The 18,452-nt window shown below is 47.1% G+C and overlaps 1 protein-coding gene across 1 annotated transcript; it reads right to left on the bottom strand.

The window, feature by feature from the left end:
- Positions 1-7,725: 7,725 nt before the first annotated feature.
- LOC149358815 (uncharacterized) lies at positions 7,726-8,464 on the bottom strand. The gene is made up of 2 exons (XM_089568922.1): positions 8,393-8,464; positions 7,726-8,082 (listed from the first exon to the last, which is right to left on the bottom strand). Exons 1-2 carry the CDS (start codon positions 8,443-8,445, stop codon positions 7,728-7,730), a joined length of 408 nt encoding a protein of 135 aa, XP_089425048.1. The 5' UTR covers positions 8,446-8,464; the 3' UTR covers positions 7,726-7,727.
- Positions 8,465-18,452: the final 9,988 nt, after the last annotated feature.

The following is an 18,452-nucleotide window of genomic DNA, read 5'->3' as shown; positions in this document are numbered from 1 at the left end:
CGCAGTTACTATATGACGGCCTCGGGTGTGACGTCACCCTCTCCCGTCGCTAAATCAACGTCCGCGTTATAGAGACGCATTTGGTTCTTTTCTTTGTTTTTTTCGCTATAATTGGCTGTAATTAACTAACCAATTTACCGTCATGAAACTTGGCATCGGGGTTACATTCTGTCGTCTGTATCAGATGCTACCATTCGTTTTCTCCAATACTGATTAGTTGCCGCGTTATTCGCAGTGATAAGCTAAGTATACCTAAGCAGAGCTAAGTAGAGCTAAGCTTTAAAAGGAGTATTCATCGAAAACCTAACAAACGGTTTTTATGTGTTCCAAGTGCAATTTATGTACAAACTATAGCAGCTTCCCATTAAGATCCCGTGAGTCGTGGCTTTAGAAAAAAAGAATGTCAAAATATTACGCGAACTCATGTTATACCACCGCGCCCGAACTAGCTGATTCCAGAGCATATTTCACGAACGGAGAGTGAACACAGAGCTGAACTCAACCCTGCATCGTAATTTCCCCTGATATTCACACGCAGCGGTTGCATGAGGAGGTCGACATCAGGACGCGCTGACCACGAATCGGGAGGTGTGCTCGTGTCAACGATGGGTCTGCACATCGCCGCCGCCGCTGTGGGGGCGCTGTCCACTTTCTCTTCCGGGTCCCCCGTGACGGCTGACTGGCTGGACCTCAAGCCCGCCTGGGGTCTCTACCGAATGTCCAAGGCACAGTTCTTCTACGGCCGCTATGCCTACTTTCTGTGCAGCGCCGACAAGGACTCCAGGCGCCTGGTGAACGAGCCCCTCAGGCTCAGCCCCGACTTCGGCCTTGCCTTCCGATGCCCTGTAGATGCTTACGCACTGAGCACCTTCACGTGTGCCAACGTTACGCAGGAATCGATGGATGTTTGATGCGATTCATTGTATATTCCTTCCACCTTCTTTTCTTTCGCGCTGATTTTACGCTCATTTATTGGTAATCCTCAAAAGTATCACCCTGGATACCTCCATACTGGGTGAGATCTCCCTTTTTTTTTCTCTCACTCTGTGTCACTCCAAACGCTTCTGTTGTTTGGTCAAAACAAAGTTATGGTTACTTACCACACGAGCAGCTTTCAAGATGGCAAGACTTGTGAACTGCATGTTTTCAGTGGAGCTGCTTGCATACAGAATTCGGTTTCTGAGATCTTCGCTATCGATATTTTGCAATGCTGTGTCGTGCCCTTGAGTGCGTATTTTAAGTGTAATCATTCAACGCATCGCGGGTTGCTCAATTGTGGCATCTGTGCTGTTCATGGTTGTGCAACCATCTAGTATTGCTACCATTAAGTAGCTCTCTCCATTCTAGACGACACGTTCTCGCCGATAACTGACTTCCTAGAGGCAGTCTCGAACTCTGCCATTTGCGAAGTGTTCTTTATCACCGTGTACCTGAATGTTCCTCCAGCTGCATATATTAGTCTTTACGTGTCAAAGGCGTTAGAAAATCTCCGCCGTGCGCTAATTTGAACAGTGCCTGCTATAACGCTTCCTGGCCGCATATTGTCCTCTGATAATGCCGATATATATGTATGTCCTGTTTTGTTTTGAGCAGTATAGCATGTGTGCTAAAACGTGTTAGCTGTTCAAGTGCTGTTTGTTTTCTGCGCCTTGCTAAGTGCGAAGAGAGACCACCCTAGCCTATTAAAAGCGGACAATAGGCATGATTATTGTGATCGCGCAACGCTTGGTGATGCAGACTGCCTGCTTTATGAAACCCGGTATCGCACTGAAGTGCTTTATTTCACCATTTTGTAAAAAAACGGTATACTTGACAGTGTAAAAAACTTACCGATGAGGTTTTAATATTTTATTTGGCCATAGAGGGTTGTTTCCTCTCTGCCTCTAAGGACTGCACATTATTAATTCTTTACCTAAACCGAGTTGTACGTTAGCGTCATCAGTGTGTGAAAGAACATATCTTCGTTGAACTGGCGGTTTGGTCATATTTCTTCACAAGTGCACGAAGTTTGATACTTCGAAACATCTAATGACCATGCTTGTAGTTTAACCTTCAAAGTAGTGCGCAGCATGTAAATGAGGGCTACAGCGTATTAAATGCGAGCAATTGCGGCATTACTACTACAGATATTCTATTTCGGTTCATGTCGTAAACAGGACCACACCAGGATTTTCTCGCATTAAAGAAAAAAAAACGCCGGCAAAAATCGTTCAGTAAACAACTGAACCGAATGGAGCAAGAACTAGTCACACGAAGGCCAGACTCAGTTTTGATTGTTTCGTACATTTTAATTAATGAATTTAATAAATCGAAGTGACAAATATGTAGTTAGGAACGGCGTAGTTCATGGCTGCGAATTAATTTAGACCACCTGGGCTTCTTTAAGCTACGTTGACAGCGACACAACACGGGCTGTCTGTAGCTGTTCGTAGTTCGCCTCTATCGAAACAGCGCCGCCGCGGCCGGCGTCGAACACGTGACCTTGGCATAAGCCGTACGCCAAAGCCACTGGGCCTCTGCGGAGGATAGACTCAGTCTTCAGATTGCCTCAAAAATTTGATATATTTCAAGCACCATTAAACCAAAGAACGAAATGCATCGTATTTAATTGTTGGCTATCGCTGTGAGCGCTGCTCCGATTTTTCAAACACATCCCATCATCTGTACACATTGTAAAAAGTATTTTTCTTTTCGCAATAAAGCTCAAACCGAAACTATATTCCTGACGCCAGGGAGCCACCGGTAATTTGTGCTTTTTTTTGTTTTATTCACGCCTTCAGTCTGTGCCTGCTTCTGGGGTTCCCGAGAATTGTTCTTTCCATCAAATTTTACGAGCTATATTGTGCTGAGCAGCAGTGTTTTTCGTGTGATGCAGACTGCCTGCTTTATGAAACCTGGTATCGCACTGAAGTGCTTTGCATAGGTTATGCAGAAATGCACAGGCTATGCAGAAATGCATAGGTTCGTTCACTGTTAAACTGCCTTATCTGACCCATCGGGATAGAAGCAGCCTCTGGCATGAGTCCAGTGCTGCTTCAAACGTCGCGCTTAGTGGCTAGCTTTCAACGCTGAAAGGGACTGGCGGCAGCTGTTTTGCTTGTTTTGCGCGAGGAGATGCCCAGCGCGAAGTTCGGGTGGTTGACACCTCAAAACGGTCTCCTGCGTTCAACTTACGGTGACGGAATCGCGCGTACCAAGTCCTCGCAATGAGAGCCCGACAAAATGCCAGAGAGTTGCAGGCGTTAATTCTTGCACTGTTCGCCGGGCGATTGAAAAGCGACCACGCGGATTAACAGACCGAAACTCTCAGAGTCAGATGCCGAAATTCAAAGATTCAGGGGGAGCACTTAATTCACCTTACATGCAGCAAGGCGCAAGCCTTTGTGCTTTCCTGCTGAGCTCTCTGGGACGCTTCTGATTCTTCATTGTGTGCATTTGTTTGGGGTTATGCTCGTTATAACCGATTTAGAGTCACGACGTACTACATTTTCGTTATATCCCAAGTGTTCACTACAACCAATTTTGAGTTGCGAAATACTACACCTTCGTTGTATCCAGTGTGTTCGTTATAACGTATTTACAGTTACGACATACCACACCAGTGTACAGTCAATTCATTAGCCATCTTCGCTACAATCGGTACAAATTTTTCATTAGATCCGATTATCAACTTTTTTTGACGCCAACTTATACAGCGCAAGAAGACAAATCGTTTGGCACCGCTTGCAATGTCTTACAGCAATTAATTTGACCGTAACGGACGTTTTAAGTTTCAAGAATCCAAGGTGTGGGGAACCAAAGGTCGTCGGTTTGAATCCCTTTTATGAGTTACGCCTTGAGTCGACTATCATTCTTATGCTCCGTAACGCTGTGAATCATTAGATATAACTCCGAAAATTCTTCGCCAATTAGGCGGTCCACAATCTGTGCACCAATGGTGCCACCCACTGGTCCCACTTGAATGACCTTGTGCTTCACACTAACGCGACCTTGACTAATGACATTACAAGAGCTGAGGCTCTAAAACATTCAAGCGTGCTCGAATGCTCGAGTAAGCGCTCCGCGCTGCGACGACACTGCACAGCACTCCATCAGTACCCCGCACTCCGAACCTCGCATCCTCCGCACTGTGAAAAAAGCCACGGTACCCGTCATGTGCCGAACGTGATCTAGGGAATACGGCTATTATGTTTTGGTCACCCTTACATAGCCTATACGGAACAGTGGCGGGGAAATTCTTTGAAAAGAGACATTTGAATGGCTTAATTGTGGGCAGCAATTAGACCCTCCGCTAATTTCTGGTGTTGCAGTGCGGCTTTCAGGAAATAGGGACGAGGAATCCATCCATTGGCCAGTGTAAAAAGCAATCCGATTCGGAATTCCAGCTCCTGTGTACAGACGTGATGACCCGCAAACATGTGACATTTTTTGCCCGTCCATTACAAGTCGTGAGCACGCGACTGGTGCACAAGCATTCCTACGGCTGTGCTGCTGCAGAAGGAGGTCTCATATCTCAAAGATTAGGTTCTCAGTGCGGCATCCTTGTACCTTGTTTTGCAGTTTCGTTCCCTCTCCAGTTGATTTACATTTTCTTTCTAGTTTCCCACCTTTCAGTCAGTGCTCCTTTTCTATGGCTTTCTGTAACGTCTAAATGCGGTTTTCAGACTTCGTTGAAAAAAAAAAAACGGAAACGTTTTCAGCATATCATACAATCAACAACCGCCTTATTCAAACTCACTTGTGCGAGCTGTTTCTATAGCTTTCCTCGAATATCCATGTACATGGAGGTTGGGGTAACTATAAACAACCCCTTCCAACATTTCCTCTGTGTAAAAATAGATTCCGTGGCCCTTTTCTGGCGAACTTTCATGTTTGTCCGGCGGGAGAAAGCGTATTTTTTACCCACTAAATTGAACCTAAAGTTCTTCTCATCATTCGTTTCGAACTTGTGACGTCAAGACCGAGATGGACTCCGTGATTACAGATTGGAAGTGCATAGCGTTGTAGCATGGCCTCAGTGCTCCGAACGGGAAAAGAACACTGGTAATAAATTCGCTTCTAAAAACAGCCGACAATATAGCGACGCCTGTATTTCGTTTTTTAATGTCTTCAAGGTGATAAAAAACCTGATTTCAGTCCGAATAGCGTCTTTTTTTTTTTTCATTAGAAGGAACACGATAATCTATCGATGCAAGTCAGCGCATTAAATGCGCATTTAGTTTCTAATAAAGCTCCAGCAAGAATCAATCTATCTGTCCTGTGCTTTTATGAGCCATTCCTGTAGCTATCCTACCGGACGCTAAAAGCGCGACTGTGGTAACAAAATATAAGTGGACTATCGCATGGACGTTAAATGATGCAGAGCACAGCGTCTTAGTCATTCAAACCAATGCAGGTTTTCATTGAACCAAACTTGTAAAGCCAGAGTTTCCGTTGAACCGTAACAGGGTCACACATGGGGATCGATGGTGTTCCTGTTCGGTGAAGCGAGCAGCGCACAATAAGAGGATGTTTGTCTTCTGCGCCTGTTATTATGCTCTGTTAGACCTTGAAATAGACTTACATTCATAGGCGACAAAATTCTAACATATTAGAAAAAGAAACACGCCATCGTAGATGACAAGAGCGTGGAAGTCAGATGCTACATGCAATGACTGAGATTGTGTACAGCATACCCACAGTACCACGTCAGTTTCTTGCCGCGAGATAAAACATTTACATGCAACGGTTTTTTTAATCCTTATGTGTATGCTTAAATTGAGCATGAACAGGGCGGTACTCGATATGAACATTGAACAGTAGGGTGAACTTTCTAGTTCTGCACCTCTTTCCAACAAAATTTTCACTCTGCACACGGTTGGAATCAGCGCAGTCTAGATTTGCATCCATGTTTTTTACGGTTTCAAACAAATTGAGCACTTTCGACTGTCGTTTAATGGCGTCGACTGTTCCGTTACCACCTTACCCAATCTTGCCGCTGTGCCTGATTTGAAAACACATCTTAAAGGTGCAGATAACCAAGTGTCGCTGGTTTGAGGTAAATGAAAAAATTTTCGCACTCCTACCATTTATACAAAAGAGGAGTTGGTAAATAAATGCACCGAGGAGTATCACCACCCTACCACTTGATATCGATCGAAGCAAGAAATCTCGGATAAATACTTGGTTCATGCAAAAGGCATATTTTTTTTTCTTCTGGCTTCTACTCACCGTTTTCCTCATATATCCCTCATACAGGTTAAGCTCGCTATACAAGCAGCAGGAACAAAAGACACGCGTAGCATTTAACATCAAAAGCCAACCCTAAAGCATCTTAATTATGAACCGCCGCGGTGGCTCAGGGGTTACGCCGCTCGGCTGCTAACCCGAAAGACGCGGGTTCGATCCCGGCCGCGGCGGCTGAATTTCCATGGAGGCGTAATAATAGAGGCCAGTGTACTGTGCGATGTCAGTGCACGTTAAAGAATCATAGGTGCTTGAAATTTCCGGAGACCTTCCCTACGGCGTCCCTCATGGCCTGAGTCGCTTTGGGACGTATTATTCCCATATACATCGAGAATCCTCCTCTAACGGCGACAGTCGCATATTTCCGTTACTCGCTGTTTAGCCACTCGCTTGCAATAGACATAAAATGGCTGCCGGGAAGCGTGTTTCCTGCTTGCCTTGTACGGCCGGTGACGAAGAAGCAAAGCATTCCATTCTTCGTCCTAAATAAATGCTGAAAATATGTTGGCTTTTTCTCTTCATAATTTCAATCAGTCCAAAAGAAATAAAGTGGGCGCAGGTGGTTGAACCGCATGAAGAAACTGATGTTCAAAATAAAATTCTCGGTGGGGAGGCAGCTGGGGACCCATAATACAAGATATAATGCTGCACGGGCCCTTTCGAGCACCAGCGCTCGAATGGTCCGATTTTATCTCCAGTGTCTCGAGAATAAGAAGATAGCAGTATTGTTCAAATTCCACAGGGGATAGAAGCTTTGTCGTAAGGTCGCAAAAATGGCCAGGTCGGGGTAGCTGAGCCTCAGGAAAGGAAAGACAACGTAGGAAAAGCAAAATACAGAGGTCGACGGAAAGTAAACAAAAACAACAAAGCACCCTGGTAAATATTCTATGCTCCGGGCCGACCAGGTGTACTATTTCAAGTTACTTCTATGGATTCATAAATACAAACTCTATCCAACTTCCTCAGGTAATTCATCTCGCTATTCAATCCGAAACCCTACACTTAGACTACCAGCTATAAGAACAAATTATGGACGACAAACATTAAACTTTCAAACAATTAAGATGTTGAACAGAACCGATTTCAATGTAGATTTCTACAAAAGATTTCCTGTATTCAAAAAAGAGTGTAAAAATGTTTTGGTTTCAAGCGGTTTTTCCTTTGCTTTGTAAATACATTGTGTGTTTTTGTATGCGTATTATCAACTAGAAAGAAGGAAGTCAGATAGAAAAAAAATATTTTGTGCTTTCTCTGTTCCAAAGTTCATTATTTTAGCCTTGCTACTACCCTGTTTTTATGCATTTATTTACATTTCATTATCAGATGTGCAAATGTTTTGTTTGATTCACAAGTGCAGTGCCGCTTGCCGAAATGTATTAATATTTTTTTTTTGTGCTGAATTTGTATTGGGGGGCCGAGGCCCCGTCAGGCGTTGTTACGCCTTTAGCTTCGGCCCCCCCTTAGACACGTTCTAAGAAACAAATAAAGAAAAAAAAATATAGTCACTGCCTGAAGTCCGTGCACGCGGTAATGTTGACCAGGTCGCGTGGCGGACACGAGAACGCAGCGCCAAAATCAGCGCTGCGCCTCAACGGCTCGTTCACAAGAAAACTGACGTCCCCGTAAGCGCTACACCGGAAGTAGGCATAGCGCGCGTAGAAGAACTGCGCCTTGGACATCCGGTAGAGGCTCCAGATGATCCTCACGTCATGCCAGTCCGTCGCCGTCGGTGAGCCGGAGGAAGCGACGGCGCTGCCCGAAGACGCTACATCGGCGGCGATCTGCACGGCCACAGTGGACTCCAAGAGGTCTTCGGCGTACCAACTCCATTCCGTTAGGGACTCCAATACGCACTCCCTAGTGTGAAAAACAGGAAATAAGGCTTTCACGTCATTGCTTGTGACAGAAGCACAGCCGTGCCTCTGATTGTAAACAATGAATGCTCGAATTGCTTTCCTGCGACTTTATCAACGTTTTTAAGCGTTAATTTCAAAAAAGTCCGGGAAAAGAACAGTAGAAATTAAATTTTCTGAACAGAACATGGTCCCATGCAGAGCACTACAGTTTCTGCAGAAAACAAACATTCGCTTTCCTCCCTGTTTGCGTCAAGGTGCACTCGCCACATTTATAAAAAGAAAAAAGTAATTTTCTTCAAATGTGTAGTCACCTGTAGTACTCGATAGCATCAAGCGTCTCGGAGTTCCATTGCTTGTGCAGCATGACGCCGCTCCAGATTAGGGCCGCCATCTGTCTCGCAATCACGGGCGCGTCGGCGAGCAGAGGATTGCTGGTGTTGGCTCCGAGCGTGCTGTACGCCGTCGCTGGCACGTATAAGCTGGTCTCGTTGATGCGCTGCATGCCCTGGTGCACTGCACCCTCTTTCAGGGGCGAGAATATGCCTCGACGCAGCTTCTCCCGCTTGACGGCGAACTCGAAGCTCAGTGACCGAAAGTAGTTGCGTACAAAGCCGCGAGGAGGCATGTCGGGCGCAACCATGTACCCAAGGACGAGGTCGCTGGGAAGTACAAGGGACATGTTCCCAAGGAAAGCGTCCAACTGCTCCGTCTGGTTGCCGGCCTCCACGAGTCTCCGGAGTGGCGCGTAATTAGCCGCAGCCTGACGGGTCGCCTTGAAGATGGCGCGCATTCGGTGCTTCTTGGCGGGACTCGTGAGGGCTGCGACGTAAGTGGCGAGCAAGAGTTCGTCGAACGTGTAGCCGTGGGCGTCGCATATGCTCCACGTGCGCGGCGTCGGAGCGTCCAGCACCCTGTCCTGCTGGATCTGGATCATTGCATCCATCACGACAGTCGTCAGCATGAACACTAGCGACAGGGGCTGATTCGAGACGTTCCAGAGGATTCGAATTTCTTCGAGCAGACCCTTCTTGGGGGCCGCGTATATGGGCGCTGATAGGTCAAAAGTGGGGAAGAACTCTCTGAAAACGGCTTGCATCAACGACGCGTTCTTGTTTCCTAAGGCGTCGAGAAGTTCTTCCTTGGTCACCTCCTCGGCCTTGGTGTATTCATCTGCGCCTGGCAACTGTCGCTTCCAGTCGAAAAAGTCCCCTCGAGTGTAATTTGTCCGTAGGCGAGCGTTGACAACTGAGAGCGCGACGGGGAAGCAGTCGTCCTCGCATAAATCCTCGTGGTTGCTTCTGCGACGGTACTTTCGTTCAAGCATGGTGAACGAAACGTGGGAATTGATGATGAAGAAAAATTTGAGCCGATATCGCTTCTGCGTGGACAGGGCGAAGCGAAGCAGTTCGGCTTGCCCCATGGTCTCTTTAGCGTTGACCTCGTCGAGAAGAACAGAGGCGATCTCCCTTTGGCGCCTGTCCCGCTGCCATATCTCGTTCAGACAAGACGTGTAGAAGCCGTGGAGTGCCGCGGCAGCTGGTGATCCAAAGCGGTCGACGCCTTTGATGATATTGCCCTTGATGTTATGCTGTAAGGCAAACAGAGAGAAATGCGAAGTATTGCATTAAGTGAGCTTGAATTGTTTTAGCCAGCTAGGTGGGCGTTTCAAATTAAGATGTTTGCGGGGATATGTTGGCCGCAACTGGCAAAGGACAGGGTTAATTGGAGAGATATGGGAGAAGCCTTTGCCCTGCAATGGTCGTAATCAGGCTGGTGATTATGACGATGATGGTGATTAATTTTGGGTGAAGGAATCGCCTGCCCCTCCTAAAGATGAGCATTTTTTCTTTATTTATTTCTTCGAATCGAGCAACAACGGCTCGAGGCACAAATGGAAGTAAAAAGCTATATTATGCGGCTTGACAAAGCTCCCATACCCTACGCTTCTTTGGCAGGGGAAAGCAGGTATTAACACAAGGGTGCGAAACACGAACTTCGTATACATAGTTTACAAATTAAGGAGGCATGAAATATAAATAGTACAACCATCGTCAAATCAAAAGTTTGAACAAAATATTATGATATTCCTTCAACCAAACAGAATCAAGGATATCATGTTAGCCCAGCAAACACTGCGCAAGGATACCACGAACACAAGTACAGTCTTTGACAAAAGTAACCGGGCTGCATGGTTTGCTTCAAGCTCGTGCAGTGGAACCCTTAATTACAGCTTCCCTGAAGCTGAAATGGTCCTTAGGGGTAAGGACTAGGGATCTTCTTACCTTCCAACACGTTTTGATCTTTAGAAAAATCACCAGGGCTCCACTATACAAGGTAGAAGCAAACCATGCAGCCTGGTTACTTTTGACAAATACGGTACATCAGCGTGAACTCTGAAGAAAATTTATAAAGTACACACATTCAGGAACACATACACGATAGAAATTATACAAATAATTTCTGTGTTTAAATGAATACGACACAATTCATTCGTTTGAGAGTACAAATTTAATTTAATGTCGAAGGTGCAGTATACGATAATCCTTGGGAAGCATAATTAGTTCGTGGACGAAGGACTGGCCAGTAATCATGGTGGTTTCTCTTATGATGTACACTGTTTGCTACTAATTTGGCAATGTCTGAGATTTAAGAGCTGTTAAAATGTATGTGGGATTTATGTAAGGTTAGAACATGGTGCTCAAACATGTGTGCAACTTTCATGGTTTCACATTTCGAAAATGACTCCTCGGGATTTTATAGGGTTATTTGTAATAGTTTTAACACGCCTTTCTGCATTATTAGAAGTTTTTTTTCTTTTCTGCTGGTAATTGTTGTACATCACCAGGCTAAATGGGAATAGACACGTATTAAAGAAAATAGAGCTTGGTAAATCAGAGTCATGCTTCCGGTCGGTCAGGTGCATTGTATTTTCCAAAGGAAGACAAGCACCCGAGAACACTTGGTTGCTATGTAATCCACGCATGGTGATCCCAGTGTGTGAGAAACCAGGATGAACAACATTTGGTTGACATGAAAGGTAGAAGAAATACATGTGGACAATGCCCACCCCCTCCTCCCAGCCGCTGCCTGCCAAGAGTGACCAACATATCCGCCCCTGAAATGGCACACGTTTTAGAGCACACGAAGTGTGCAACTCCTAGAAGCCGCTTGCGAAGGGCGCAGTGCTACGTGACCGACCTACAACCCTGCTTCCGCTCATTTTGCGCAGGGAACTTCCGAAAGCGCTTCCCTCTCCTCTTCCGCCTTGAAAGGGGGAGCAAGTAAGGGAGGCGCTTCCATTTGCTCCGAGAGAGAGAGGGAGAGAGAAAAGGACGGAAAGGCAGGGAGGTTAATCCTAATTAAAGAACTAGGCAGAGGGGACACGGATGCCATACGAGAAAAAAGAAATGCATGTCGGTGCGGGGCTCACCAGTATGTCCAGGCTAACGCCTTCCTGGATAAAGCCGTCCTTGATGGCGTTGTAGCAGACGTAAGCGAATAAGTCGCTGCAGGGCGGAACGTTTCGGTTGATGACGGCCAACAGCTGGGCGGCTTCGTCGGGACAGCAGAAGGGCGCGTCGGTGGTGTTCACCCTGCGCACCCGGCCTTGCTGGGTGACGAGCAGCCAGAGTGTCACGCAGGTGGCCACCACCAAGGACAGCGAACAGGCGGCGCCAGCGACGGCCCCGGCCACCTTGTTTCGCCCGAGCCGCAGGGTTGGCGGTCCAGTAGCTGGCGAGCGGGCGAAAACGGAAGATCCTGCGCCAGCGTTCGGGCTCCGCGGTTCCATCTCCTTCTTCTTCTTCTTCTCCCTCAGTTGTTCTTGTTGTTGTCCTCTAGATAATGGCGCGTACCCACTGCGGGGGATTGGCCAAGACACAGGCGGCAACTGATAGGTGCACAAAATGTTAAACAAGAAAATAATGGTTGGGAAAAATAAAATAGTTATGATAATAACAGCAATTAGGAAATAAATGAAAGGATCTCAGATGTGTAATTGAAATAGGCTAAACAAATGCTGTGACATCGGTGACTGAAATAGAAAACGGGGCTAAATATTCCACGTTTCAGAGAGCTTTCGCTCCAGAGGAATATTGATCATGAGAAAGAGCAGAGCTTAAGACGGCAGCCGTTTAGTGTCTGTAAGGAAGTTTTGCATGGCGGTGAGCGCATTCCAGTTGCTGTGCCCAAGGGAGGAAGCCCCAAGAGACAGAGCAACCCCGGCAGACAGACTTAGACCAAAGCTGTCGTAACGGAGGCTCCAGCAGGCGGCTCCGTAAAGAGGAGAAACGGCGGCAGGTCAACAAGAAATGATCTATCGTTTCGGGTTCTCCGCAGAACGGGCGCAATGGGGAGACCGCCAGACCAGATCTATAAAGGTAGAAGTTTATGTGAGGCACGCGACAACGTAGACGCGTGAAGGAAACCTCAAGCTTGCGTGATCGCCATCCTTTGCTGCACCACGGGTAAAGGAGATGCCGGAATTCGGGAGAGGAGGTCAGAGCTGATGCTGCGAATTCTTTCAAGAGCAGATACCTGCGAAACCTGGCCGCCGTAATATATGCGCTGGGTGGAAGCACAGATACGACTGGGCCTTGAAGAGATGCCTTCGCCAGGGTATCGGCAACCTCATTCAAATGGATTCCTCCGTGCCCAGGCACCCAGACCAACCGTAATGAACACACGTGGGGTGGAACCAAGCATTTGAGTAACCGAAGTGCCTGAGATGTTGTAGACGCGGTGAGAGAGGAACACAACGATAATGAATCTGTCATAATTATGACAGATGACAAGGAGCTGTTTAATTTGCGCAACGCTAAGACTACTGCTAGAAATTCGGCCAAATAAATAGGGGTGTAATCGGGAAGGCGGAGTGAGAATGACCAGTCAAGGGAGATGGAGAAAATGCCAACACCGGCCTTTTCTTCACACTGTGAGGCGTCTGTCGCTATGAGCACATGAGATTTAAAGCACAGCAGGTAATCCTGCAATAAACCGCTGAGCAAATGGAAGGGCATTAACTTGGCATGTTTTGGAAAGATGTCATCGAAGACAATCTGAATAGATGAAGAGTTGGCGCATACCGGACGGATGTCCGAAATGCGGAGGTTTAAGGGGTCAAGGAGGGATTGCACAAAACATATCTGAGGGGTACGGAAACGAGACCAGGATTCGTTGAAAAATGGCCGAGGCTGACGAAGGAAGATCAAATTGGAGGCATGAAGCGAAGAATCGCACATTCTTACGAACGTTTTAACCGGTAAGAGCCGAAATCTAGAAGTCAATGATGGAATACGCGCTTCCAGGTACAAAACGGAATTCGCCACAAATTTTGGAAGGCCCAAACAAAGGCGCAACGCCTCCCGCTCCAAGAGAATCAAGGGGCGAAGTTTATACGCTGGCGCACCAGAGAATAAAACACAGCCGAACTCTAAGACTGGACGGACGTACATTCTGTAAATCATAAGAAGTGAGTGTCTTCTCATGCCAGAACGAACACTGCTCAGCCCACGCAGCATACCGACTGCTCGGACTCCTTTCGCAGTGATCTGATCGATATGGGCCCCCCAGGAAAGAGAAGGATCACAAATTACTCCAAGGTATTTGACACTTTGCACTTGAGGAATTACATGGTTCCGATAAACAATAGAGATATTAACTGCACGAGAGAGCGGAAAAACCAATAAAGCACATTTATTGACATTAAGGGACAAATTAATGTCTCCTAACCATTGGTCTAGGACATTCAGGTAGGACTGTAAGGACTGGTACAAAGAGGAAATGTCGTTCTCTACAGCAAAAAAGACGATGTCATCAGCATACACATAGGTGGACACCTGAGGACTGCAGGGAATACTGCTGAGTAAGATGTTGAAAAGTACAGGGGAGAGGACCGACCCTTGGGGCACTCCTCTCGCTTGTCGAAATTTGCTTGATGAAACACCGTTCTGGAAGCAGTAAAATTCCCTGTCAGCAAGGAATTCAGCAACCCAAGCCACAAAGTATCTCTGAAGTCCTACTGCCTGTAGTCTTTGCAAGAGCGTCCTGTGTTCAACGCTGTCATAAGCTTTAGATGCATCTAAAGTAACAAGCGCTACGTATTGGTTTCGGCGACGAGCTAACTGTATGCGGCTCTCCAGATCGGTATGGGCACACCATATAGAGCATCCTGGTCTGAAACCAATCTGGCAAGGCTTCAACAACCCAGTCTCTGAAATAACAGACATCAGTAAAAATCGCATCCGTAATCTCCTTCTTCTTCTTCGTCATCTGCTTCACCTTTGCAATCGACACCAGAGTGGGTACGTGCCATTCTGTCATAGGCTATAACAACAACATCAACCGACACGTCAAAACGGAAACGTCACAACATGGAAGCCCTACAAAGGCAGATTATTTGCGCGCTTGTACGAAAAAAAAAATGCGGAGCAGAACGGGGCATCAAACTGGAAACTGTTTGGCATGGCACCCGCAACAGTTTCCACCTTAAAGAGCCACTAACCACCCTCTAGTAGAAAGTATTTTCTATCTCTCTGATTGCGAGGCATCATCCCCGAAATGCGCGGCGGCAAACAGTTCTTGGAAATACTCGTTAATAGCGTAGCTACAGCCATCGCAATCAAGCTACTTCTCCATGATCTTCTCCTTCTGTTCCCTCTTGAAGAAGAACTAGGCCTGCGCCTTACTCGAAGACCGCGCCGCCACCATAGGGGATGTCCGCTGTAACGCCAACACCTTGACGGGCCTATAGGTCGCTTCTTTTTGGCGGAGTGTGGCTCTTTCTTCTGCTGCCCTCTGCGGGGATCACTGCAGGGAGACTTGGGAGGTTGGGGGCGAGGGGGGGGCGGGGGGGGGGGGGATTGGGGTAGTAAGCGAACGAATGCACAGCGCGTACCAAGCACACCGCACGCGCGAACGTACGGGACGTCAGGATGCCGTCTCAGGAGTCGACCGGCAGGTAATCCAGGAACATCTCAGGCGTCAGTACTCTCTCCAATACTGTTCAGTGTCGTTTCTGTCGCTCCTCGACCGCGCCCACCAACTTCGTCATGCACTGTACGCGGACGATGTGACAATTTCGGCCACGAAGGGATCCAATGGCAACGTGCAGTTCAGAACGTCGAATCTCTCCTTCGTCCGCAAACAGCGCCGATTGAATTGACAGGAGCTCTATATCGACTATTTCGGCTATTTCGACGAGTTACATGCACGGGAGAGGTTCCTTTCTTGCAAGCTTCTCAAAAGTGCATGTATTTTTGGCGTGAAGTAGACAAAATTTGTTAGGTCACGCAACGGGGGGTAACCGTGTTTTCGAAATTCTAAAAACTGATACGGATATTACTTACGCTATACTTCACGCCTCTCACTAATTAAGGGGCCTAAAGGTAATAGTTAAAAAGTTAACTATTCAATATTAGTTCATCAGCCTGGTGGTTAGCTCATCTTAGCTGTATGCTGATGTATTACACTGCTGGCAATGCTGTGCCTAAAAAAGCGCTCTTCCAAATAAAAAAAAAATTTTTTAGATTGTGTAAAATCTAGAAGCCACATTAACGAGCCTGTGGAGCGTTGATTTGACGTGCAGGCTATATATGGAAGCAGTGTGGCTTTGTGGGCTTGCTGGTTCATAGTGTTCAAAAACACTGTAGCGCAGCAGAAGACGAAAACACAGCGAACAGAAAAGAATACAATGGGCGCTAACTGCCAACAAGTTTTATTCTTCACGAGCAGCCTATTTGTAAGCCAGAAAAAAAAAGACGTAATCATTTCAACATGTCGATTACTTAGAAAATGCAAGTTCCGTATCGCCGAGGAAAAGGGACCGTGTGTTTACATACGTGCGACCTGGACTAGTTATCTTTTCAGCTTCGATGATCTCAAGCGTTATCATTTCACAGCTCTTTCCTAAAACAACACATTTTTCAAAAAGAGGGTTGCAATTTTTTTAGTCGAAGGAGAGAATTTGATCGCCTATTGTTCCTCCTCGCACGTATATCGCGCTGGCAACATCTTCCATGAGGCGCTGATTTAAGCATCTTCCAGTCTCAACCTGGCGTCTTAACTTTTTGAATTTTCGTTTTCAGCCCTATTTTGTGTTGTGTATTTGTCAAGTTTTCTTTAATGACCCTTCTCCCCCCTATGTAATGCCGGCATGGGCGTTTAGGGTATTGAAATAAATAAACAAATAATTTGGCAGGAAAAGCAACACAAGACCAGGGGCAAGCAAGACGCTCAGAAAATAAGATTCAATTCTTTCCATCTTTCCAAAACAGTGATCAAACAGTTCTCCTCTTCTAAATGGATTTTCTCCATTCCTTGAAAGGCAGCTAAAATTTATCAGACAGTTGCTCACGATGGGCTTACCAGTGCAATGGAGCCGGCCCGTGCAATGGAAGAAGAAGATGGAATCTGCCAGCCCGGTCGGGGTAGCCAGTCCTTCCGCTCCTACCGACCTCGCCGCTCCTCTCCCGTCGCGTTTTCAAGGAAAAAAACTGTGTACGATTGGAATTGTCGTAGGCGGGCTCTGGATACTCGTGGTTGCCTTCGCCCTCGTCTGGATGGTCTTCCGGCAGTTCTCTCGACCGGGCAGAGAAAACACCACCGATGACCCCTTGTGCTGCCCTCACGAGGCGGCCCAGCTGTTCGCAGTCATCGACAACACCGTTTCGCCCTGCAGAGACTTCTTCGCGTACGTCTGCAAGGAGGCCATCGCGCAAGGCTACGTGCAGCAGGGCGTCGCCAAGGACATCCTGGTGAGCCGCAGTGATACACGTGTCACTTACGTACAGTCGGGGACAAAAGTCTCTGGACCACGTGTTCCTCAAACGAAGCCGATAGCTCTATTATTATCAGGCGGTTGAAGACCACGCTTGTGGAGATGAAAGAACAAAATTTTGACTTTCACCTAATAGCACTCATGATGTAACAAATGCGCAAAACGATTGCGAGGGACGGAAAGGAAACGAAACGAAAGGAAACTCGTGTTCCTTTTCCACTTGTGTAACATCATGAACGTTATCCAACTTGCCCAACTTTCGGCTTGGCTAATAGCAGAGCTATCGGCTTCGTTTGTGGAACACATGGTCCAGAGACTTCTGTCCCCGACTGTACACACATACAGCCTTGGTGAAATGCTTCGCTCCGGCAGAGTTTGCTTTTGAACCCTTCAGGGGTCCATTTAGGGCATTGTTCTGGAGGAATTAGGTAGAGCTCGTATGAAATTCGGAAGTGGTCCGCTGAATTGTTCACCACCGTTGCTTGAAGTCTTTTGACCAATATTTGATGTCCGCTTGGTTACACAGCGTCAGTGTAAAAAAAGAAATCGAGGGCACACTTAAGCTTCGCCTCAACGATATGACGCGGTAATATTAATGAGTCAGTGTCCGTATATGCGGAATTTTTCATTCTAAACTTTTCATTAATACGTACGTGGGAGTTTTCATACCATTTCTTGTGCAATGGTGCAGCGGTTAAGGGGTGCACCACTGTCCTGTGATGGCAGGTGCTACCACCTGTGGGTTTTGTGCCCCACACGTTGCTCTTCCCGAGCAGCCTCTCGCTATCAATCATCAATTTAACTGCCACCTGCTAGGGTGGCTGCTTGCGCACAATCCGGCGGTTAGATTGTAACATCGCTACAACTTGCATGACCTAGATTAGCCCACCTAGGTGCCTTCTGTGAAGGTGACTGCCCGGGCGACCCTGCTTCACCCTATTTATCGCTCACAACGCCGACGATGACGACGCCGACGACTCCGGATTTCCTATGCAACTGGAGCCAATCCTATTCAACTCTTGGTTCTATTCTGATTCTGATCGCTTCGTTCATTACTATTTGCTGCGTCAGCCTTAGTCGTTTTCGTAGTCCGGTGTCTCCCTCCTCTCCCCTACAAGTGGAGAGGGACAGCGAGGCGGCGAGGGAAAAGAGGACTGTTGGCAGGTGCCAGTTCTGGCAGGTGTGACGACGACGGTCGCCAGGTTCTCTCTCCAACCAGACTTCGATGCTATCGCATAATAACGCCTGAATACTGACTACTGATATATTAATGCGATTAGTCGAGAGATGTAGCGTCATAACTCGCCCATCGGATTGTGCGCAAGCTACCCACCAAATCTAAAATAAATGCAGTTGCCACCTGCCCACCATGGCGCTGCTAATGAGCCGTACGGGAGCACGGCAAGATCAAACCGAGGTCTCCCAAGCCCCACCGGCGGCATTGTTTGAAGCAGCCACCTGCCGGGTCCAGCGGCGCAACGCTCAACTACCACATCACTGTGTGTTTTATAGCACAATGTTTTCCGGCTATCTGTGAATGTGATTGAGAGGGTCGTGACGTCATGAACACCACGTGACCACCAGTAGACCAATCA

This window comes from Amblyomma mixtum, chromosome 2 (assembly GCF_055824585.1).
Source record: "Amblyomma mixtum isolate Tamu chromosome 2, ASM5582458v1, whole genome shotgun sequence".
NCBI classification, from domain to species: domain Eukaryota; kingdom Metazoa; phylum Arthropoda; class Arachnida; order Ixodida; family Ixodidae; genus Amblyomma; species Amblyomma mixtum.
The sequence above is the reverse complement of the archived record's forward strand: the minus strand, read 5'-3'. Positions and strand labels throughout refer to the sequence as shown.